We start from the raw sequence: 24,214 nt of genomic DNA on the forward strand, positions 1-24,214 counted from the left end.
GAAGTTACCTGGAAAGAGTGAATTTGTGCAAATATGAGCAAGTGGTGGTTGTTTTTTTTAAGTCTCTTTCCTGAGAAAACCCATTTATTACGTTATTTGCAGTCTCCTGCGCATGTCCTCCAGGGTGGGGGTGTGTGTGGTTTTTCTGGCTGTGCACCGTGTTTTTCTTTTGCAGAGAAAGCAGTGCATTGCTTGGCATGTTGACCTAGTTCTCTAAATATGGCACTGGGGAGATCTCCATTTAAATTTAAAACTTGTGAGAGTCTGCATCTTCCCTGCTGTTAATCATTATGCTGTCTATTTAATGTTTTGACAGCCTCTGTGACTCCTCTCATTTAACATGTTGGGAGACAGACTGGCAGCAGCAGTAAGCTGAAACCAGGTTCTATTCAGAATGGGTTTCATCACTGTAAAAGGAGGTTGGTTTTTTTTTTTAAAGCAGAGGCATGTGTGTTTTCTAATTTAAAATCGGTTACATTTCCGTCAAAATAGGATCACGCATTCCATCTGCTCTGCAGTTGTAACTGTCTGAAGTCTGATCGTGAGTCTGGTTTCAGCTTTGTGGTGTGGTGGAATGGGAAAAAATTACTCCTGTGAGTATTTTGGTCCTTCTGTGTTATTAGTGGTGATAAGTATGCCCTTCATTAATGTCAGTGGACAGTTAATTTGACTAGTGTGTTTGTTATTTTAAAGTGAGTGCTTGCATGTCTGCAGAACATAACAACACGGTAGTGAAGTTTCATGCGTGCTTGTCTCGTTAGTTAACGTTAAATCTAAAATGCATTACTCAGGGCATGAGCATGCGGAGAATGTATTAATAGCTATTGCTTTCTATCGCTTGGCTATCAAGTACTGGATTATCAGAAAATAGATCTGGGCTGATGAGACTGTCTACGTATTGTTTACAAGATATTTTAGATCTGGGCAATATTTACTTGTGAGCCTGAGTCACTCCGGCAGTCTGTTGCAACGCAGCAACAAAAGCTCTGGGAGGGTTTTGGTGGGGATCGCTGGCGAGGGACCGGCTGAGCCGGCAGCCGGACCCACCGAGGGCTTCGCCGGCCGGGCAGCCTCCGGCTGGGGGCAGCCCCTGGGTTTTGTAAGAGTTATGAAGTCTGAAGATGATCCTGAAGATGGGGAAAATATACTTGGGGATCCAAGCTAAGTGAAGGATGGAACAAAATGAATTCGGGGCGGTGGAGAGAATACACTTCTTGAAGCCGCCCGTTTGAACTCTGGCTTGGCGCTTTGCGAGCTGCAGGGGTTTGTAACTTGATGCGAGAGAAACCGATTGCTTCTGGCAGCAAGAAGCTGCGAGTTCTACGATGACTTCTTGGTTTTCTTGTGCAGCTAAAGACACGGTAGGTATCTTAGATTTCGTATCAATGGCAGTAGTTTACAACGGCAAAAATGTGAAAGATTGAATTTGCTAAATGTTTTGTAACTGTTCCTTTTTAATTCATGTGAGTTATATCTGTCTTTAACAACTCTTCCTGTGAGGAATTTTCTTTAAATGTTAAATGCTCAGGTGGCAATATTTGATTTAGTATGTCATAAGTAAATTGTATCCACTTCTTAAGTGCTATAAGCAAAGGAAAAAAATATTTATATTAAGATGATAGTAATTAAAAAAAGTGCTCTTGTTAATCACAAGATTTGCGAAATAGGAGGGAAGAGTGGCTGGTGAAGGTTTTCTATGGATTTGACTGGGTTTGTGCAAGCGAGTATAAGCTGCAAGTAAGAAACTTGGCAATCTAAACCCAGCTGCAAACATGCAGGATGTGATCGCGTTCCTCTAAGGATGTGAAATGTGTGATACGCATAAGAATTTAGAGGGAACAGAGCTTGATGCTATGTAGGTGTGGTTTCCAAGGTACTTAAAACATAAAACTTGCATAATAAGGTAGTTTGTAGCTGAGGAATCTTTGCCAAGCTGCGGAGGAGCGCTGTCCTTGCCCCGGCAACGCATGCAGCTTTTGCTGTGGACGGTAACGTTGCCAGTGTGCAGACTTCATTATGCCAACCAGGCTGGCTTGGCTTTTGAGCTAATGGATGTTTTAATCGATCCACAGTTGGTCCTGCGCTTTGGCAGCGCAACACTAGTGGGTGTAACTTCATTAGTTGTCTATTTTTATTACCTCACGACACTTTTAGCAAGTGTTGTACTGAATAAGCTGTTGCTAAGACTTTGATTACAGTAATCTTGTTTATATCGTGAGAATGGGGAATAAAGATAATGATGATTACAGCTCCATTACACAAATCGTTCTGCAGATGCAGGGTGGTGGCAGTGGGTTGTTGGTTTTGTTCTTTTTTGGTTTTTTCTTTTTTTCTTTTTTGGTTTTATCTCCTCTTTTACCTAGCAAACCCTGGCTGTGGTGCAGGGCAAGACCTTGCTTGCTGCAGCTCTGGGCTCTGACCGCTTTGGGAGCTGGCTGATTGGCACTGGTGCTCTCCGTTGTGGCTCTTCCACACTTTATTACATTAAATCTTGAAAAATTTCGGTCTTTGCTAGTAAGACAGTCTTAAGGAGAAGGTAGTCCCGTCTTGATAGAATGTAACTGTGTTTTTTTAACATGAAGATTGTACACAGCTTTTGTTTCTTATCTATTACTGTTCTTCTGGCTTTCACATGAAGACTGGTAAGACTTTTGTGGTGGGTTCAGCGCTTTAAGGAGGCAGAGGAGTGTGTTGTGATGAGCTCAACATGAAGGATATGGGATTGATAGGCTGCTTTCTTGCTTAAAGAAACAAAAATGCTTTCCGCTACTCTTTGGCTGCTCTATTTTGGAAAGTATTAGGTTTATCAGTTTTCATGTTCTTTATTCAGTGAGGCATGGAACTTCTGATCCACGGTGATAAGCAACTTCATGCACCTACAGGCTGCTTACGTCTCGCTGTCATCAGTAAATTCTTTGGCTGTGCAGAGTTAGATTTTCATATAATACTCCATTATAAGCCTTTTTCTTTTGTTACAAGCTTCTTGAATACCAGGTCATGAGTGTCCAGCTTGGCTGTGAGGGTTCTGTCACAGAACAGAATTTCCTGAAAAGTGTAAAGCAACTCGGAAAGGATGGTTTGGCAATGAAGAGAACAAGCTCTGTGTTTTGGGGTGGGAAGCTTGGCCTGTGGCCTCAAATTCTAAATTTGAAGGAAACAAGGAAAAAGCGGAGGGGTGATGAATGTCTGAGACAGAATGCATGGTGGTCTATTTATAACTGACTCGTACTTTCTTTGCTCTCTGCACTGCTTTGGTAATTGCATGCAAATTAAAGCTTTAAACTTTGCACTTTCTTCTACAGCTCAATAGATGTTCATCTCTTGAATATCACCCTTAGCTAAATTTTGACCCTTTGAACAGTCCGACACAGGAAAAACTGTGTCCTCTTGCCTATTTTTAGCACATCCATTCGATGTTAAAACCTGAAGCCACTTGGGACCTATTGGAGCTGGTTCAGATCTATTTTTAGGAATGGCCACATTCGATGAGTTGAGTTAGTAAGTACGTTTCTGTACTGATGCTGTGTGTGTACCTACGTTGACTTGCAGCCTTTCAGGATTCGGTTTTGTACCGTGCAGGGCTGGGGTACGGTCTGGTGCGGTATCGGACCCCCTGCCGTGCCCGGCTGCGTGCTTGTGCCTTTCCTTCCTCGGTACTTGGCTGCAGGCGGGTCAGGTCAGCGAGCTGGTTTGATGGCAGGTCTCTCCGTAGATGTTTTCTTCGGGATCAGCTTGTCGGGCAGCCGCGGGGTGAGCGTGCTCGCCTGACCTGAGGCATGCAAAGCGGAGGGAGAGCAGCTGGGGAGGGGAGGGATGCTTTTTTCGGCGGCAGCAGCCTGCGGTTACGTGGGGTGGGAAGTAGCGTCAAACTCGGCACCCCTGCGAGCGGGTGAAAGAATGTTTTGAGGAAAAGCAGCTTCTATGAGTTGGTAAGGTGAAAATAGTCTCTGCTTCTCGCTTTTCTGATGTTCTTTCATCAGTCGTAGTTATGCATTGGACAAGAAAAACAGTGTAACTTTTGGTAAAGCTGGGAAGCTCAGCTGTTCTTGATAAATGTGAGTTTGGTTTAGAGAGGGCTAAATTTAGTACATATTTCATGTGTTGCTGACCGCTGAATTCATGAAAACTGAAGTCTGCTGTTGATCACATCTTGTAATTGTCCTGTTCAAGTATCTGTCAAAGCTGAGTCCCACCTGCTGAGGTCTCTGGTACCTTTACTATATAAGGGTTGATAGAGGGGAAAATTGTAGCAGCTGTGTCTTATCTGCTTGCTTCCTTATGAAACATTTTTTTAATCAATACTGAAAAGCTTACACTGGAGAGGATTAGTTAGATGGGAAGTTGTTAGCAGTACTATTTTGGGCTCTGTTACTTGCAATTCCTCACTTATCTGTTCCTTTGTGTTGCATCTTGTTTATTAATTTGTAAATTTTGAGGCATGGACAGATTTAATATATGGAAATGAAACACATGATTGTTTTATTTAGACTGTTACAAGTCAAATGATTGACAATAGAGACAGAATAGACTTTCAGTTGGAAGGGACCTACAGCGATCATCTAGTTCAACTGCCAAACAAGATGAAGAAGAAACTCTCCAGTTTTCCTACAGTTAATCAAGTTAACAGCCTTGCTGATGTGAGAGGATGGTTGATGTGCCTTCCCTAAAGGGCGTGAGACTAGGAAGAGGCAGCTTTTCAGATACATAGGTGCCGCAGAGAAAAGGGGGGAGTTCTTAATGTGCATAGTGGCGAGATTAAAACGTGGTAACCAGGCATGAGGAAGAATGTTCTCTGGTATGATTAATGAAGGACAGAACTGCAGGTCCCCTTGGACACCCTACCCTTCAGTGGAGCTTTTGGGAGTTAGGCGAGTAGCAGGACAACAGTGCAGAGCTGTAGCTGCCCTTGCGTGGGGTTCCCTGTCTGTGTGACTTCTGAAGTCCCTCCTAGACACACCGCGATGTTTTTGAGATATTACAAGTGGCTCTTCTATAAAGTGTGTATGTGGACGAGTACACATGCTAGCCCTTCTGTGTTCTGTGAAGTCTTTAGTTTATCGCAGCCGTATGTAGCAGTTTTTTGTTTGTTAATCAACCACAGGTTGGGGAGAGATTTGTATTTTGGTTAGGATCGAAGTATCCGTGATGAGAGAAGAGAAAGTAAAGATGCAGTGAAACGAGCTGTCTGGGCAGCCTCACGCGGCTAACGAGGGGCCAGAGGAGATGTCTGAAGACAACCTAACACGAGAAACTGTCTGAAAACCTGTTATTTGAGAATGAGGATAGGGAGCCACTGTGCATGGCTTTAGTTTTAGTCTTGTTAGAACAAAGCAGAATGAGGAAAACCAAAGAGGTTTGACCCTAAAGGTCTCCGTTAGGACCAAAGTGACTTAACCAGACTGTCTCAGAGCACCATACATTCAATGCTAACAGCCTGGCTGAAATGCTACGGTGTAGTTATACATAAATAACTGAACATCTGCACAGGTACAACTCTTATCTGTAAACCAAGGTATTTTTTGTTTTGCCCACCAATTGCATATGATTCAGCCTGTTCTTGAAGTTGCTGTAGTAGATCAATAGTGTACCATAAGCTTACTTGCTTTTCTAATTCTCTCTTATTCAGCTGAACACAGACTGGAACAAATATGATGACAGGTTAATGCAAGCAGCTGAAAGGGGCGATGTGGAAAAGGTTTCATCAATCCTTGCCAAAAAAGGAGTCAGTCCTACTAAACTGGATGTGGAAGGGAGATCTGCGTAAGTAACTTTCAGTAGCTTCCCGACACCATTATTGGAGTACTGGAAGTTACTCAATTCCTAAATCTTAATGCTGCTCTAAAAACTCCTTTTAATATATAAATCTGCGCAATATACTGTGTTAGATTCTAGCCTCATCTAAACTAGAATACCAGGTAGCTAGAATGTCAAATTCTCATAAACAATCTTCAAAGTGAAGATCAGTATTTTAAATACTTGGTCTTGCCAGATTTGAATGTTAAAGAGAAATGGAAAGCGTATTGGTTTTTCACCTGGCTCACTGATTCAAGGTAAATTACTACTACTACAAAAAGTCATCTTGTTCCTTAAAGTAAAATCTGCACAACTCTTATCTGGATTTGGATGCTCTTCAAAGCTGGATTTGTACTGTATAATGCTTTCAGTTTGCAGCTATTTGCTTTGACTTTCCTGGTTAATACCATTTTTGTCTGTAAAACAGTTGTGCTTAAGCAAGGTGTTTTCTGTTTTTAGATTCCATGTTGTAGCATCAAAGGGAAACCTGGATTGCTTGAACACCATCCTTATTCACGGAGTTGATATCACAGCCACTGATGCTGCAGGTAGGCTTCCTCAAATGTCCACGTGCAACTTGTGAAAGTTCTCAGCTTGGTTTTTATTTTGGAGTGGGATTAAGCTAAACTATAGGATAGATGTTCTTCCTTCCCACGTATTTCCCTGTGGTTGGCAAAAAAAATTATCTGTGTGACTTGTTGCTGAACTTAGAGGAAACTGGTCATGGCCAGTAATGTAAGTTCATGAGTGCCCCGACATGCAGCAGAACCTGTGAACTTTGGCTTTGTGCTGCTATAACTGTATATGTAGTCTGCTCCAGTCTCACTGGGGAGATCGGTATTTCTGGTTGAGAATAACAGTATAAGAACTGTTTTAAATGAATTTGTGTTCATTTAAATACAAGTGTATTTCACTGAGACTTGTAAAGTACTGTACACAATGAGGATTAGAATTAAATTATATGGTAGGTGTTCGTGCACCCATACTGAGCCGTCAAAACTTCAGAGTGCCTCTGTGCTACCTTCTTGGTTTGCATGTGTGAGATCAGAGTTTGTGAAGTGTTATTAAAGAGGCAATTAAAAATGGTTGCTAATTTTGCCTCAGATTGTCTACCTCATAATTTAACGTGCTTAACAAATATTGCCTTCTTTTCAACTTCATTACAGAAATAATCTAGCCTCCTTTCATATGACAGATTTTTTTTTTTTTAAATGCTTATGTGGAGTCATTTGCAGTATTTTGACATTAATTTCGCTATTCATGAACTTGAATCCTTGGCTGCGGTTTGTCTAAAATAAGAAAAGACTGCTTAGCAAATACTGAAGTATATATGAAGTAGATGACTTAGTTGATCTAAACTATCTTGTTGTGAAATCAATCTAGCAGTCCAGTGACACACGTGTCTTGATGTTTCATACATCTAACACGAGCAGTAATGAAGCATATGAAATTACAGAGGAGACAGAAGACAGTTTTTTGTTGAGATGAAATAAGCTGTGCTAATACTTTGGTGAAGTACAAATTAATTTCTTATGGATTAGTGTTATGTGATTAGTAACAGACTTTGAGAAACGACATAGGCGTGTTGAGTTCAGTATTTGTAAATGCATGTTCAAAATAGAACCTGAATTGATGTTGATCTCTTTTTAGGTAGAAACGCATTGCACCTAGCTGCAAAGTACGGACATGCTTTATGTTTGCAGAAGCTGTTGCAGGTATTGAAAAATACAACTTGTCTGTTACGGTTTTTATTCTTGAAAAGAAAAAAGGTGCTCTTAAATATACTGATTCAAAATTGGGATATGCCACTCATCTCTCTCTTTTTTTTTCTTTTTTGAAAAATTACATTCTTTTTTTGAAAAATTACATTCTTTTTTTGAAAAATTACATTCTTTTTTTGAAAAATTACATTCTTTTTTTGAAAAATAAGACCGTCATGAGGAAGAAACCCTTTTCATATTAAATAACAGGTTGTGGGTGAAGGAGTGCTAAAATAAAGAAAATAAATGATCTTTTCCTCTCTTTATCTAGACAATCAAATCAAGTTGTTGTTTCTACCTCTTTAAAGAAAATGGAGTTGACTGTCTTAAAGACTAGTGCTCCTTTTCTGAATACAGTTGCATTTAGGAACAGTAACACTGAAAGGTCTGCTCAAGAGTAGTGTTTCTGCAAAAGATGGGCATTTATATCCATAATCTTTCATTAATGAAACAATATTGGGGGGTTGTCTTAGGTTTGTGTGATATTTTTTTTTTCTTCATTTACTCCTGGTCAGTTTATGCTTATTTGATTTGGTTTGGTTTGGGTTTTTTTTAACTTTTAATGGGTTCTTTTCATCTTCTGTTTATTTGATGCCTGTCTTCATGCAGATATAAGTGGTGCATTTTCTGTGGAGTGCCAGAACTAGTAGTGATACTGGTAGCAAAGGAGTAATGACAAGTAGTGGAGAATCTTAGCCATAGTGAACGAACATTTGAAAGTGTTTGTGAAGAGTCTGTGATGAATTGCAGATGTTCTTTGTACAGTCTTAATTTACTTCTGTAACTTTTGATCAGTGCATTTAGAACACTAAAGTGCATGCACCCATAGCTCGCTCTTTCACATATGTCAGTATATTTGTAAACTGCAAACTTTTTCTTTCTTAAATCACTTTTTATTGCTTTAATTCAAACCTCAAAACATTTCATGTTTTGTAAGTGCAATCCGTATCCTAACTGATAAGCTGGGTTACTTTACTTTAACAGTACAATTGTCCAACAGAGAATGTGGATCTTCAAGGAAGAACTGCTCTTCATGATGCAGGTAAAAGCTTTAGCTTTTCTAGTAACTGTAGTATGAAATCTAGATTTAATTAATGGATTAATTTTTAGATGGGCCGGATCCTTCTCTTTTTAATTTAATTACTCCTCTGTAGTAGGAGAAAGTGGTTTATGTTGTCACGACATTTGTCCTCATTAACAAACTTGTTAACAGACTTAGCAGAGGTTGTAGGTCTGAATGTCTCTTCTGATGCTCATAAATTGTCTAGTAAAATCTTAAGCAAGTGTCCCGAGTGGTGTGTTAGAGTAACAATACTAGTAGGTTAAGGTACTTCGGATTGTCTGAAGCCTCATTATGCTATGTGGTGTCTGATTTTTTTTTTATGTGCTTTTGAGATGGTTGTGCGAGAACTAAGTCATAGAGCCTCGTCATGCTTTAACTTAGTTGCATGAATTTTTGTGAAACAAATACACCCAAGGAGGTGTTTGAGGCTGTTTGCAGCAGTATAACTTGCTTTTTCTTTTTCTCTTGAAAGCTATGTCAGACTGTTCCTCTAGCATACAACTACTGTGTGATCATGGGGCCTCAGTGAATTCAAAAGACGGAGTAAGTTGCTGCTTGTAGCTCTCTCCTGTACAAACCCTGTTGGAGTTCTTGTGCTTTTGTTGCTTTCTCTCCCTTTCCTTACTTCTTTCCCCCTTCGTCTCTTCAGGATGGGAGGACACCACTGGTGCTGGCCACTCAGATGTGTCGTCCCACAGTTTGTCAGCTTCTGATAGACAGAGGAGCAGATGTCAATGCCAGGGACAAACAAAACAGGTAATGCATGCAGAAGGTTGTCGGAATGCCTGCTGACATTTAAAGGGTAGAAAGTTGTCCCTTGGCTTTCAGGCTACAGAATAAATATGCTAAATTCAGTGGAAAAGAACCTGGGATTTAGTTGAGAAGTAGATGTGCCAATTCAATAATGCAGATAAGGGTGGCCTTTTCTATTGCTTGTTCTTGCATCTAAAATATATGTAGGCTTGTTACTGCCAGCAGAGAAACTGCGGTTGGTTGCTTTAAGGGTTTGTCTGTCCAGAGCTTGATCTCGTGCTCTTTGGGATCAATATGCAACATGGATTATGACAAAAGTGTTTCTCTGTCAAGAAATACTTGAGTCCCATTGGACCTCCGAAGGGACCTAAAGGCCTTGAAATGTTTGCTTCTATATTCATGGAAGGGGGTCAGGGGAGGGGTTTTCTATTTGTAGCTGCTACTTCTGCCAGTGATTTCTTGGAGGATGACTGCCTGGTGGCCAATGGACATGAGGTTGCTGTGGGACAAAGCATGGGTACTTGCACTGCATGTTCTGAAGCTGGCAAGCGTTCAGAAGGCGTTGCCAGGGCTCCCAAGCGCTTGCCCTGCCAAATTGTGTCTAAAGTTCTTGTCTTGTGTTTGTTGTGTCCGCTGAGATTTGCATCTAAATAGAGAGGAAGCCAAAAGTCACATGAGTTTTCAAAACACTGCCTGGCTCTCTCAAAGGCAGTGGGCTTATGCTGGGTTTCATGCAAATACTGCTATTACAGTGTTTTTGTTTGCTTTTTAACAAATATTCAAACATTGACTAAATGGCTTTTTAAAGCTTAGTTTCCTCTCTTGGTAGAGGAAAGATTCCTTGACTCAAGTTTCCATGATTAGACATAAGCGTATGAAGAATCATTTCTGTAAGTGATTGCTCCCTTACAGTGTGAGATCCCCGAGTCTCTGAATGCAATCTTTCTCCCCATCCTCAGGACTGCCTTAATGTTAGGCTGTGAATACGGCTGCAAGGATGCAGTAGAAGTTTTGCTCAAAAATGGCGCGGATGTTAGTTTGACTGATGGCCTTGGTCATGACTGTGCTTACTATGCCAGAATTGGTGACAATATTGACATTTTGGCTTTAATAAAAGCTGCCATTGAGGATTCCAGCAAAGGTATGAAGAACGTGGTTATCGCAGTTCACTGTTATTCTTTCATTTGAATTGTGTCTCTTCCCACTGCTGTGTCTTCAGGAACTGTTTTTTGGAGGGCAGCTGTAGTCCTTTGAGCAAAAAGGTGATAAACTGCCTGTTTGGGAGGGGAAAGAAGGCTTTTGGAGTTTGTTTGCTTTTAGGAAAGCTTTTAAGGTTAATGCAGGCTCTGATGCCTCGAGGTATTAACATTACTGAACCTGGCATTGCAGTATTGATCATAGCAGTTATTTAGCCTTATTTATAGAAAACCTTTGTACTTGTGAATGCTTCCATATCTGATTAACTGGGGGTGGTGGTGAATCTATTTCTTGAAATAGAGGTGGGTGTTGGTCTCTTCTCCCATGTAGTTAGCGATAGGACGAGAGGAAATGGGCTCAAGCTGTGCCAGGGGAGGTTTAGGTTGGAAATTAGGAAAAATTTCTTCACGGAAAGGGTAGTCAAGAATTGGAACAGGCTGCCCAGAGAGGTGGTGGAGTCCCCATCCCTGGAGGGGTTCAAAAAACGGGCAGAGGTGGCACTTGGGGACATGGTTTAGTCTAGTCTACCCTTGATTGGTTTAGTGTGGACTTGGTAGTGTAGGTTAATGGTTGGACTGGATGATCTTAAAGGGCTTTTCCAACCTAAACGATTCTATGATTCTAAATGCCCTCCCAAGATCAAAACTTGAATTAGCTGAATGTGTTGCATGAGTCTGAATTAAATGCATTTATTAACTTCCTGTATTTGTGGTGCTTTTTCAGCAAGAGATACCATGAAGAAAGGGCAGCCTGAACGAAAGGTAAGGCTGCTTATACTAAGTATCTCCTAAGGCAGCGTATTGCTGGTATTGTTGGGAGGGTGATTAAGATTGTGCTGTGATGCAAAACTGGTTCACTAGTTTTTGAATTCTTAACTTCATATGTAGCTGAGAAGATTCCCTCTGTAATCAGATGGTGTGTCTATTTCTATTTGAGAAATATTCCATGATGTGCATATTCAGGATTAGAGTTTTGACAAGCATCCCATTTACTGTCTGGATGAGATCATGAGTGACCTCTCACTGAGAAGCAATCTGTCCAAATGTGAATGTCGGTAGTATTGCCCCCCAGTGGAAGCTGAAATGGAGGCTGAGAGCAGCCCGCTGTCCCCAGAAATGGATGTCTGCAGAACACAACAGGAATATAAATGAATACTTTACTGTTGCAATAACAGATTACTAATACATCACAGAAGTGGAATCGGCTGCATGCGCAGGAGGAGGTGAATGTCAAGCTGTATCAGAAGGAACATAATGCTCAGGTGAGCAAGAGAGATTTCTGACTTGTGTATTCCCATATGCATAATGAGCCAGCCACCCACAAGATGTGCTTGTAAGTAAGCATTAGTGATGCCATTAAGAAAGGTCATATATTGCTGTTTACTTAAAACTTAATTGCATGACTGTGTCATGTGGCAATTATGCAGATAAGCAGTAAACTTTTTCGGGGGGGAAAAAAAAATACTTGTTTGTGTAATAAATGGGTGCAAGTCTCTTCATGTCTTAACTCCTCCTGTCTCTTAACCTTCTGTCTACTTCTTTCGCCTGCAGCAAAATCATAGGGTCACAAACCAGGAAGATCTGTTTTTTTAACATTATCAAGAGATGTGTGTCTTAAGTATCTTACTAAAAAGAACCTGTGTCATAATTGTTCTATTAACCAGTATTAATTTTCCCATCTCATTACTATGTCATTATAGTTTTCAAAAAGGTAAACAACATTTTAAGCTATGGGGAACAAACCACGGAGAAATTGAGGCCTTCATTCTGAAATGCTTTGTAATAAAAGGATAAAGATCTCTCAAACCAGAAAAGTTGCATTTAGCTAAAGTAGTTACCACAGTTAAGGCGGTGATTATCAGGGAAGAGTTAAACACGCTTTATTGTTTGCGTGTGAGCACTGAACTGATTGACGGTGCAAAGACCTATCATTTCCATGTGTTGGGTTTATTATACGTTACTAGGGTGATTCTTGTGGCTGCTGGAACAATTAGCACATTTAAAGGTTGCTGTGCTTCATGCCGGTGAGGCTTTTTCATTACACCTTTGGCTGGAGTGGTTGGGTGTTGGGAACTGTTTTAACATTAGTTATTTTTTCTGTTAACAGACAGCAGATAAGCAGCCTCTTGAGCACTGTCAGCATTGAATGTAATCTTACTCTGCTAATACTTTCAAAACCTGTATGTGCACTTCTATGAGAATGAGCTATCTAGAGCTGAAAAGCTTGAAGGCTCTGGAGCTTGTGCCTACGTAAACCTTCAGACTGAAACAGACCTGGAGTAAGGCCACAAAATCATTAGGGGGCTTGTTAGGCAAGGCTTGGTGCCTTTGACTGTTAAAATTGTTGGTTCAGATTCTTTACTTTTCCCAATCTGCGTGTACTGTGGTGTTTTTTGGGTTTTTAAATTTTATTTTTTACTTACTTTTTTTTAAGGAATTGGAGTTAGAAAATCAAGATTTGAAAGATCGAATGAGAGAAGTGCAAGAGGAGCAAAGGATGCTGCTGGATAGAATCAGCGGGCTACAACTGCAATTGAATGAGGTAAGCCTGGTGTTGGAATAACCGGACTTGAAAGCTGTCGCAACCTCCTGACGCTGACAGTGAAGGCTGGTAGAAGGAGAAAGGAAAGCATGTGTAATTAGGATGCGGTCTTCACTGCTTTCCTGCAAATTATTTCTGTATGTGCCGCTGTCACTTTCTTCTGCTGCAAAAGCCTTTGGTCTTGTAATAGTATTCAAAATGTGAGGAGACACGTTACAATGTCATTCACGGGTCCTCATAAATTTGAGCAATAATGTTTATGGCTATACTTCGCAATGTAACGTGAACCATGAGGTGTTCTGGTATGTTGTAATTTGGAGAGTAAACTTCACCTGCACAGTTAAATGTAGGTGTTGTGTGTCAGTACACTACGTAGCCACTGCTTACTTTCCAGCTGTTACTGTAGGTGGAAACAGCGAAAAATCTTCAATTGGCAAAAACGGAAGCAAGGGTTTTCAACAGGGAATTTCTTACCCAAATTTGAAACCCTGTTTTTAAAAAAAGTTCCCTCTTCTTAGAGGTCTAAATGACCAGTACAACTGAAGAAAATAGAACAAGGATTTTTTTTTGCTTTGTGGAGGCTCACATTTGTTCCTTCACTGTATTTTTGCAGGGGTGCATTTAAAAAGTGTATGCAGTTTCCCCTAAATGTAGCACATGGATAGAATATTTCTTCTCGTAATCATTGGCTTGTCTGAACTTCTCTTCTAAGCATTGCCTTTATGAAGCAAACAAACAAAAACCACAAACAAGCTCTTTAATACTTGCTTTCAAAAATCAGCAAACTGCTACAGAAAAACTGTACTCTTCTGCCTCAGTAGTCAAATGTCTTTAACTTCTGTTTGTTTTTATTTCTCTTGCCAGAGGTTAGATGGTAAATGGAAGGGGAACAGTTAGAAGCATGTAGCATTAGAAACTGGGGTAGACTTGTCAGCTAATGAACTGTGTATAAGCCCCTTAAACCTTATTGAAAAAATGATTTGTGGGGGAATTTTTTTGTTATTTTTGCAGGAGCAAATGTTTGCAGATGATCTTGAAAATGAGGTACGATACATCACCTTAAAGTGTAATAGAACTATGAAATAGGGGAAGTAATTATCGCATTTAAGTAATGGTATTTAAAACTATAGAGAAAAGCTATCTATAAATGCTAATTAAAATATCTACTGATTTGTACTCAGTTTACACAGCTGCACAGCATTTCTATTACTACAAATAATATATGTAATCCCTATGGCACCTTTAAAGCAGATGTAGTATTACAAGTATCTCTTTAGTGACTTTCAGTAATGCAAGACTAATAAATGTAAGTAAATTAAACAATGGTAAATTACATTGGTGCGTATTCCCTTGACGGATTCTTCAAGACTCCTCTTGTAGAGGAGCAGTGTTGTGGAAGAACTTCAGAATCAAAAATTTAGGTATTCTTTCAGTGCTGATCTTGGTTGACATTCTCCCTAAACTTTTTTAAAAGTTGCTTGAGATCTTATAAATCTGGCCATTCTTGTGGCTTTGGCTATTGGGCACTCTTTCTCTTTCAGAAAGATGAGTTGAAGAAAATCCTAACTACCAAGGAAAAACAGCAGGAAGAAAGCTTAAGAACTATCGAAGCTCTCAAAGCTAAACTCAAATACTATGAAGTATGTTAATTGATTTGAAATGTTAATTGATTTGAAATGTAATATAGCAATTGATATTACAGTAGTAGCAATTTATATTTACAGTAGTAAATACTAAAGCAGTTTTAAATTTGTTGAAAGTCTTAAATGGTTACCTTGTTGTAAAAAGCTTTCCGTGCCCTTTAATCCCTAGCTTAACATATAGTAAAAATTTGAAGTCAGTTTTCAGACTTATTTTTGTGTTTCTTGCTGTTTGCTTTTAGGTTGACTTTGTGGGATCTGGAAGTAACTTTGGCAATAGTAAGTATATTTAATTCTTAAAACTTGCCATGCATGATGCAGTGTTAGAATACATAGACAAAGGGTGGTTTTTTTCTGTCATCTCTTCCTTTTGTTGGTCTTAACCGTAGCCAAGCATAATGTGTGTGTCCACACTTCAAACCTCAGAATACAGCCAGCAAAACTGGCCCCGGTTGGGTTTGTACCCAAGTTCTAGGGCACTGTTTGATCAGTCTTGCTTATGAGTGACTGGTCTTGTGAAATGTGCATTGTAACTCTGCTACATCTTCTGATAACATGAAAAACAAGCTGAGCAAGATCTGTGCTCCAAACTGAGTCTTCCTCTTCCCATTCTTCATATCTTAAACAACACTCATGTCCAGCTCATGACAGGACAGCTATGGTCATCGTGAAAGCTTGAGCGTAGGCAAGTTTGAAAGTGACTTTAAACACAAGACCTCAGTTTATGCTTCTATTAGAAATCATTCCATTTCCGGAAACTGAAGTCTTTTGCATCCAGCTTGGTTACAGGCCTGTCTTGCACTTGTGTAACTTAACATGTTACTTAATCTGTCATGAGCTGTTGTGAGAGCTGCTTGGCTGGCTGTCAGGAAGGATCATTTATTTGGAGTGCAAGAGGGTGCTTTTCCCTGGTGTGTTCATGTGCAGACATGCAGCTAGCTCAAGCTGGCTGCCATGACTGTTTTGCAGAACAATACCTAGCCTGGCAGAGGAGGGGTATTTTTTTTTTAGGAGTTTGTCCAGACTTCCTATGTGACTTAATTAAGGAGCAGTTGTTTTAATACCAAGTACTTAAGCAGCAGCCTGCAGCCTAGTGCTGTCCCATTGAACAGAATAAAATTAGGAAGGAAAATCGTAGTTCTTGTGATTATATGTTACTGGTTTTAAACAGAGACTAAATGCTGTTTGCTTTGCAAATCTAGGAAAAGAAGATTTACTGAAGCAAGGCCAAGTGTTTGCTGTGGAATCACAGGTAATAAATATTTTGCCACTTGAGAGCATTCTAAGACAGTTATGCTTGGGAAAGCTACATATGCTTATAAGTGTGCATATGTTAAACATTGCTTCTGAATACAAGATTATCTGCAACACTTGCTTTGCTATGTTTATTTTTAACTGCTGGTGCCCTCTAGAGTTACATAGGTGACATAGCTCTAAATGCTGTGAAAATGTCAAATACTAAACTGGCTGTAATGAGCACTCTTAAAACTGAATCAACAGACTGCTGGATCAACAGGCAGTGTCAAGTGCAACTGGTTGTTCACGTCCATAATTTTTTCCTCTTTTAAATTAAGCTAAAACTCAAGACTTTTTTCTTTTTTTTTTTTTCCTGCCAGCTATATAATAATTACTTGCCAACTTTGTTTGCTGATAGCTAGCTACCTTTTAAAGCCACAATTGAGATATTAACAAGGCCTGTCAGGCTCTTACAGTGAGTCATATGTGATAGAGATTGGCCCTAACTGACAAACTGTTCTTACACTTGAGTATTTCAGCTGTAATGCTTCCAGAAGCTAGTGATGGCTAGAAATCAATCTTAACATCCCATGCTTTTTTGCCAGACTTCACTGATAACATGTATTTTGTATGTTCTGCTGGTAACACTGAAAAACCCAGTCTCTTCAGCCGTGTTTTACATAAGGTTATCCAAATGGTTTTAGGATTTTTTTATTCTTAGTTGAAGTTTAAAATGAGTTGATGAGCAATTCTTTTTAAAAAAAAAAAAAAAAAGGGGTGGTGGGCACAAAAAGCTGACCAACAAAAGAAACCCCAAACCGTGTCCCCAGCAGGAATCAGGTGGCTTTTAAGCTAGTTGTGTCTGAAAGCTACATGCTGCTTTCTGGTCCTTGGAACGTGAATGAGACGATTGGAGCAAGCCTGCGCCATGTAACAGCCATCACAGCTCATGGTGAAGCGAAGGTCGGTAGTGAAGACCACATGGCAGGAGGACAAAATTGGTTTTTTGAGATATCTTGTACTGGACAGTAAATTAAATGACTGTTTTCCTCAGTCTTTTCAGAGAGAAGGTTATACTCTGTTCTGATTCCTTTAAAAATTATTTTCACATGCTTGAGGGACAGAGGAAATCTCTTAAATTAAATTTCTTCTAGCAGATGAGTGATTAAATATGAATAACAAGGGAAATGAAATTAATATACTATACCTGCACTTTAATGTCAGTAGGGTCTGATGATTGGGAAACGGAAATGTAGAGCCATATTCAAGACAGTTATGTATATGACAGCTCATATGTATATGACTTGTCAAACTTGTAAACAGGTATCCATTTTTGCACCAATTTATCTTCAGTCTAGGTCTATGCTGAGACCCCTGGAGCTCTCCCTGCCTAACCAATCATCCAGTTCAGAGAAGGAAACTTTAAAGAAAGAACTTGACAACATGAGGACCTGCTACGGTGCAGCAAAAGAAGAAATTAGCAAATTGCAGAGAGAACTATCTCACAAAGTATCTGAATGTAAAGCTCTGGCATCAGAGTGCGAAAGAACCAAGACTGAATCTGATGGACAGATAAAACAACTGGAAGATGCTTTAAAAGATGTACAGAAAAGAATGTTTGACTCTGAAGGCAAAGTTAAGCAAATGCAGACCCACTTTCTTGCTCTGAAAGATCACCTGACTAATGAAGCTGCTTCAGGAAACAGTAAGCTAACAGAGGAGCTGAAGGATCAGTTGAAAGAAATGAAAACAAAGTATGAAGGAGCCTCTGCTGAGGTGGGAAAACTAAGGAACCACATTAAGCAGAATGAATTGCTGGTGGCGGAATTTAAGAGAGATGAAGGAAGGCTAGTGGAGGAAAATAAAAGGTTGCAGAAGGAACTTGTTAAGTTGGAGATGGAGCGGGATAAAAGGGGAAGAAATGTCATGGAGTTAGAAGGGCAGCTCAAAGAAACAGCAGCAAAGTTGGCCCACTCTGTAACTTCAGAGCAATTTGAAAACATGAAGAGTTTGTTATCAAATGAAGTGAGTGAGAAAGCAAGGAAGATAGCAGAGATGGAAGGAGAGCGTGAAAAACTGCAGGCGGAGATTCTGCTTTTAAAGAGGGAGTCCGAGAGTCAGAAAGCTAAACTTGCTCAGCATGTAAAGCTGGAAGACCACGAACAAATGAGGAGCGGGTTTGAGAAAAAAAATGAGGAACTCGGGAAGACAATTTCTGAATTATCACAGAAGAATCAGACTCTGCAGAAGGAACTTGAAAGACTGCAGATCGATAACAAGGTGCTTAAGCAGCAAATCCAAATGCTAAAAACTGAAATTAAAAGCCAGAATGTGCCTTTAAAAATTCACGAAGAATTGAAGAAAACAAATGATCTGACTGTTGGTGACCTGACCAAAAAGCTTTTTGAAATAACAAAAAAGTACAATGAAAGCAAAGCAGAAGCTGAAAAGTTGCTGGCAGAGAAGAACAAGTTAAGTGAGAATGTCAGCCACTTCCAAGCTGTGTACCTGTCTCCAGAGCAGCACAAAAAAGAAGTGGAAGCTTTAAAATCTAATGGCATTGAACTTGAAAAGCAGCTTGCTGAGCTTCAGAAAAAATACGATGATGAACAAGCAAAAGCGTGCCAACTAGCGTCTGAAAACACAGTCATAAGAGAGACTCTCAGGGATCAGTATGTGTTGGCTACAACACATGAAGAGATTAAAACAGTCTTGAATAACACACTAGAAAAGACTAACAGGGAGCTGTCGGATCTGAAGGAAAAAACTGAAGAGATAAAGCAAGAATTCATGAGGGTAAATGAAGAAAATGGAACTTTGAAAAATAAGGTGAAACTCTTACAGAATCAGTTGCAAACTGAGTACCTAAGTTTAAAAGATCATGAAACTACAGTGACTACTTTAAATAAAAGCATGCAAGAAGTGCAGGAGAACAATGCTGCGATTATGGCTGAATATAAGAGGGGTCAAGAAGAAATTTTACAGTTGCATGCAGAAATTGAAGCCCAAAAGAAGGAACTTGACACGATTCAAGAATGCATTAAGTCAAAATATGCTCCGATTGCCTCCTTCGAAGACAGAGAGCAAAGCTTTGAAGCCACAGTGAAAGAATTAAAAGCACAGTTGCAGGAACAGGTACAGAAATGCAGAGAAAGTGAGGAGGAAAACAAGAAGTGCAAACAGGAGAATGAAAAACTCAAAAATGGTGTTCTGTCCATCCAAAACGACTTGCAGCAGAACTATATCCTTGCTGAGAAGTCCCGTGAAATGGAAAAAATGTTTGCAAGCAAATTGGAGGAGTTGAATAAGCAATTGAGAGAATTGCTGCAGAAATACACAGGCCGAAAAGAAGAGAGAGATGAGCTGCAAGAGAGTACCGAGCAGCCCATAATTATGCAGGTGCAGCATCTTTCGGTAGAACAGATTGAAGCCTTGAAGAAGGCTCTTGGTCACACTATAGAGGATCTAAAGGAAGCCCTCAGAAGCGAGAAGGAATGTTATGACAAAGAAACACGAAAAGTAGGTGAACTACAGCAGGAATTGTCGGATCTAAAAAAATCTTCAGTACCTTTAGTAGAATACACACAAATGAAGGAAATGCTAGAACAAGAAATTGTAGCAACCAAAAACAGCTTGAAAGAAAAGGAAGAAGAAAACCAAGTTAAAAATGAGGAAATCTTGAAGTTGCAGTCTGAGGTTCAGCTTGCTCAACAAGCTTTAACAGACCTGGAGAGCAAAGAAGTGATTGATGTATCAGAATACAAGTCCATGAAAAGTACTCTGGAGGCCCAGATCAATAGCATAGCTGAAAATTTGTCCAATATGAATAAAAAGTACGAGGAAGCATGTGAGGAGGCTTTGCAAGCTAAAAAGAGTGAGCTTTCTTTAAAGGATGAAAAGGAGTTGCTTCAGTTACGGAGTTGCAGTATTGAGCAAGAAATCAAAGACCAGAAAGAAAGGTGTGATAAATCTTTGACAACAATTATTGACTTGCAGAAGAGAATACAGGAATCTGCAAAGCAGGTGGAAGCCAAGGATAACAAGGTAGGATGTGTTGGTTAATGCCCTTGACGTTTTCAGTTTAGCAGTAAGGAACTAGACTTCAAATATAGCTACTTTGGTATTCAAGCATGACTCTCTGTACAGAGCATTAGGTACCCAGCACTGGCCCAAATCTGCGAAGGTGGAGCCCTGGTTTTGGTAGTATTATATGAAGTTTTTCTAATTCCTTGTGTGTTTCGGGCATTGTTTGTTGTATTTAAACTCTAAAACTTTCAAGCTGAGTTTCAGACTTCTAGGGTATAAGCTCATTCTTCCATCAATTTGGTGACTTGAATGTTTTCAGTTTACTTTTAAATAAAAAAAAAATGTTCCTGGCTTGGTTTCCATGTGCTGATAAACTATTTCAGCACTTTCTTGTGAAAGATGTTGTTAGCCCGATGTAAGGAAGAAGATGATTTTGTGACCGATTAGCTTTTGAAATACCTAAATGGGGCTTATTATTGATCTTGAATATGTCTGCTTCACTGTAGCAGATCGTTAGCGTGAAAACACTTTCTTACAGTAAAATCTAGGAGTAGGAAACAGTGCTAACTCTGAATCTGGAAGATACTTGACATAGGCATTAGGCACTCCATGTTCTGAGGGCTGTGCTTTGTGTTTATGTTAAATGTATGCTGTTTGCATTGCTTGTTCAGATAGGTTATATTTGCATGAAGTTTAGAGCTGTTATTTGTTTAGCATCTCTGGCCTGGCTTCTGACTGTTCATTGTCCTTTTTAGAAATCAGACCTAGAGTATCTTTAGAGCATTAGTCATTTATGCTGCTGGCTGACCTCCAGGGTCCATACCTCCGACCTTACCGACTTCAATGCTAGGAAGCAGAACGTGAACCAGCGATAGCATGTCATGGAAATGAAGTCCATGAAGTCCTCTATCTTTGCGAAGTCTCTTAGCAGTGTGATGGCAAGCTAGGACAAATACCCTTCGGTGCTTGCTGATCTTCATCAGACTTTAAAAAATGTGGAAGATGATTTGGTTTTGGTAATTTAGAAAATCCTTAAATGAGGTGTTTGTGTGGTTTTTTTTTTTTTAAAGATAACAGAGCTGCTTAATGATGTAGAGCGGTTAAAACAAGCTCTTAATGGCTTGTCTCAACTTACTTACACCACTGGGATTCCCTCAAAGAGGCAGAACCAGCAGGTTGAAATGCTCCAGAACCAAGTGAAAACACTGCAACAACAGCTAGCTGTAAGTAATCATGCAAGGTGGTGTCTGAAATGCAGTAGCACTGATTGCAGTTTCTTGTGTAAAGAAGGTCACTGGAGCACTGGGGTTGACTGTAGGCTTAGACTTCAAAAGTAGATTATTCATGAATTTTTTTATTTTTTGGGAACTTTTCCAGATGAGACACACAAACAATTTAGAGAGAACTTAGCTTACGAGATATGCTGCTAGAGTTCATGCCAAGACCATTTCTGTGTGCAAGTTCCACGTTAATATTTTCTTGCAAAAACCACCAGCCATGTATTTTCTCACTTTGAAAGAAAGCGAGGAGGTCCTTTCTTAGTGGGTTTGACTTTGTGTTCCCTTTTCTGCAAACAGTGTGAAGTCTATTGCTTATCATTAAGTGCTAACAGTAAAGGGGAACACTAAGTACTGTGGTTTTGTGCACAAACACATTTGTGGTCCCTGTGACTTCAATGAAGCTCGTAATTAAAGCTATGTATGTGAGCAAAGGTAGTTATTTGTAAATTTGTACTGAAGTAGGACACATCTTTAATAGTATTTGCAAGGTTGACCCTTATAAGGCAAAGTGTTCTTCAATTGGGTTTTTTAAACAAATAGCTGATGCTGTTGATGAAACGGGTTTTTCATCTCAGCACCTGGGCTGACACACTGCATCAGCCTGTCTCTGACAGCCTTTCAGCAAAATTGCTTTGCTGCAAGTAGGTAATAAAAAAAAGTGAAGCAGTGACTTTTTTCTTGATTAATGGAGGGGATATAGCTAACTTTAACCTTGAAATTCTGCTTTGGCTAGCCTATAAGTGCACAAACCGAAGCCCACGAAGTTGGAAATAGGTATGAGTAGATGTTAAAAACTTGATGACCTCACCTTCTCTTCCTGTCTTCTTTTTATAGGATGCTAAAAGGCAGCATCAAGAGGTAGTTTCAGTTTATCGGACGCACCTCCTTAGTGCTGTGCAGGTACGATAGTCCCAAGTTCAGATTGTTTCACTCTGTCATCTCAATGTAGAGATTCCTGAGACACATTTCTAACTGCCTTACTGGAAGACCTCAAACAAACTTGAAACTAGCATCAAGTACCTGTTTTCATGTTAAGAGTTTTAATTTAGAATGGACTATTCGATGCTCTATCTTTAGAAAGATATAATTTAGAATGGACTGATCCAACAAAAAAGCAAACACATGCCACAGCTGTAGTCTTAGAGTGCCCATTTTCTTACCATTTGTCTACATGTAACTATATATAACAATAACCTGCTTGAAGGGTGATGGTGTCTGGTGATGCGAGCATATTGCTAATTCTGCATCATCCCAGCTAATGCTGGAGAGAAGTCAAGTAGAAGTCGGAAACTTTAATGTGGACTTAACCAGTGGCTCTCACTGAACAAAGAGCTGATCAACTAATTCAAGTCTTGTGACTTCAGATACTTAAGCATACAAAAGAGGGACCCTTACTACAGTAGGGGGCTGTGGAGTCCAGAGGATAGGAACAGGAATTTTTCCCCCATCATATTTTCATAAAAGAAACTGCTGTGTGAGAGAGGCAGACCCTTCTTTCTGTCATGATGAAAAAATAACAGGATTCCTAAAGCATTTCAGATTTTGCCAGAGTGTGGTGAAAATACAGCAATGAACTAAGACTTTTGGGCAATTTTGAAGACTCTCCTAATGTTAGTTCGTATTGGATGGTTGACACTTCATGGCATTTTTATTTTTTCTTTTAACTAAGTGTTTGCTTGCTCCAGGGTCACATGGATGAAGATGTCCAAGCTGCTTTACTACAGATCATCCGAATGAGACAGGGACTTGTTTGCTGACGTGCTTAGTGCCATTGCTCTTGAAGGCTGCTGCATCTTGTAGGAGTGCTGTGATTTACGGTAGTGATAACCTTCATGAGATTTATATAATTATGATAATATAGCTGCAATTAGAACCTCCAAATATGAAACAACTTACAAAGCTGAAATATTTTCTTCTTGTAAAACACTAAAATAGGGCTACTGAGTTTCAGGTCTGACACTTCTTTCATTAGATTAATAAAAGATGTAGAATGTGTTTTAAAACTGGTATGCAAGTTGACTGTCAAAATGATGACATAGTAGTTAAGTTATTTTAATGTCTGATTGACCACTTACTAAAGCAAGGCCTATACCCAGAAACTCCAGTTTATCCTATAATTTAAACTCTAATGGTATGGTTAAAAATAAACTACGTTCAAATGAGCTTGGCTAAGTATTGTAGCTGTATATCTCCTTTAATGAGTAAGAGAAAGTGGCTATTTTGTGATGTAAGCTGATCACGACATACTGCAGTATGCTTAGTAAGTCAGCTGCAAAGGTTAGGTGAAAGGTATTTAGGTATGTGTTGTAACTTGGCTGGCCAAGTTACAGACTTGATTTAGATATAAGCTTAAGATGTAGTGCCTTTGCTTTTTGCAAGACTTAAAAATCAAATTTTCCATCAAAACACTAACTTTTATGTTTGCCTCCCCTTCCCCCCTCCCACAAGACTTTTCATGAATGCTCTGTAATATTGATTACTGCAGGCTACAATAGTGGGATTGGAGTGTCACGGTTTGTAGAGCAGCATTTTGATCTAAATGCAATAGTCCTACTTCTGTATAATTTCATTCTTCGTTAAGCCTAATGTGGGTGTAGACTGAGCAGCTCATTAAGCTGTACGCTAGATAATTCAGGTATTGGATTTTCAAACACTATCTCATGGAAGTTTAAGGTATTTTCCTCTTAACTGTAAATTATGTACTATAATCTTATTTATGGGGAAAGATGCAAATAGTAAGGATTAATGAAATGAGAATTTTTACTTGCTTGGAATCTACCTATTGAACAAGACAGGGCTTCATTTTTAACTGAAGGATGATGTTCCCATAAGTAAGTTTTATGAAAGAAGACATGAAATTTGGGACTATTCAAAGGAAGTAATTGAAAACCGAGCCTAATAAGGTATGTGGCTGTTTTAATAGAG

General features: G+C 39.5%; 1 protein-coding gene across 1 annotated transcript in view; it reads left to right on the plus strand.

Moving 5' to 3' along the window:
• UACA (uveal autoantigen with coiled-coil domains and ankyrin repeats) overlaps nt 1–23,046 on the plus strand; it is a 33,692-nt gene extending 10,646 nt beyond the window's left edge. Inside the window, exons 2-19 of the mRNA XM_075714311.1 lie at nt 5,627–5,760; nt 6,253–6,341; nt 7,444–7,508; nt 8,538–8,595; nt 9,089–9,159; nt 9,266–9,372; nt 10,329–10,510; nt 11,290–11,327; nt 11,741–11,827; nt 13,000–13,107; nt 14,119–14,151; nt 14,649–14,747; nt 14,990–15,026; nt 15,950–15,999; nt 17,337–20,027; nt 21,080–21,232; nt 22,124–22,189; nt 22,975–23,046. Of these exons, the coding sequence (XP_075570426.1) occupies nt 5,627–5,760; nt 6,253–6,341; nt 7,444–7,508; nt 8,538–8,595; nt 9,089–9,159; nt 9,266–9,372; nt 10,329–10,510; nt 11,290–11,327; nt 11,741–11,827; nt 13,000–13,107; nt 14,119–14,151; nt 14,649–14,747; nt 14,990–15,026; nt 15,950–15,999; nt 17,337–20,027; nt 21,080–21,232; nt 22,124–22,189; nt 22,975–23,046 (4,140 nt within the window). The remainder of the gene's footprint in view (nt 1–5,626; nt 5,761–6,252; nt 6,342–7,443; nt 7,509–8,537; nt 8,596–9,088; nt 9,160–9,265; nt 9,373–10,328; nt 10,511–11,289; nt 11,328–11,740; nt 11,828–12,999; nt 13,108–14,118; nt 14,152–14,648; nt 14,748–14,989; nt 15,027–15,949; nt 16,000–17,336; nt 20,028–21,079; nt 21,233–22,123; nt 22,190–22,974) is intronic.
• The last annotated feature ends 1,168 nt before the right edge of the window (nt 23,047–24,214 follow it).

The sequence above is a fragment of the Pelecanus crispus genome, chromosome 7 (assembly GCF_030463565.1).
Source record: "Pelecanus crispus isolate bPelCri1 chromosome 7, bPelCri1.pri, whole genome shotgun sequence".
Lineage (NCBI taxonomy): Eukaryota > Metazoa > Chordata > Aves > Pelecaniformes > Pelecanidae > Pelecanus > Pelecanus crispus.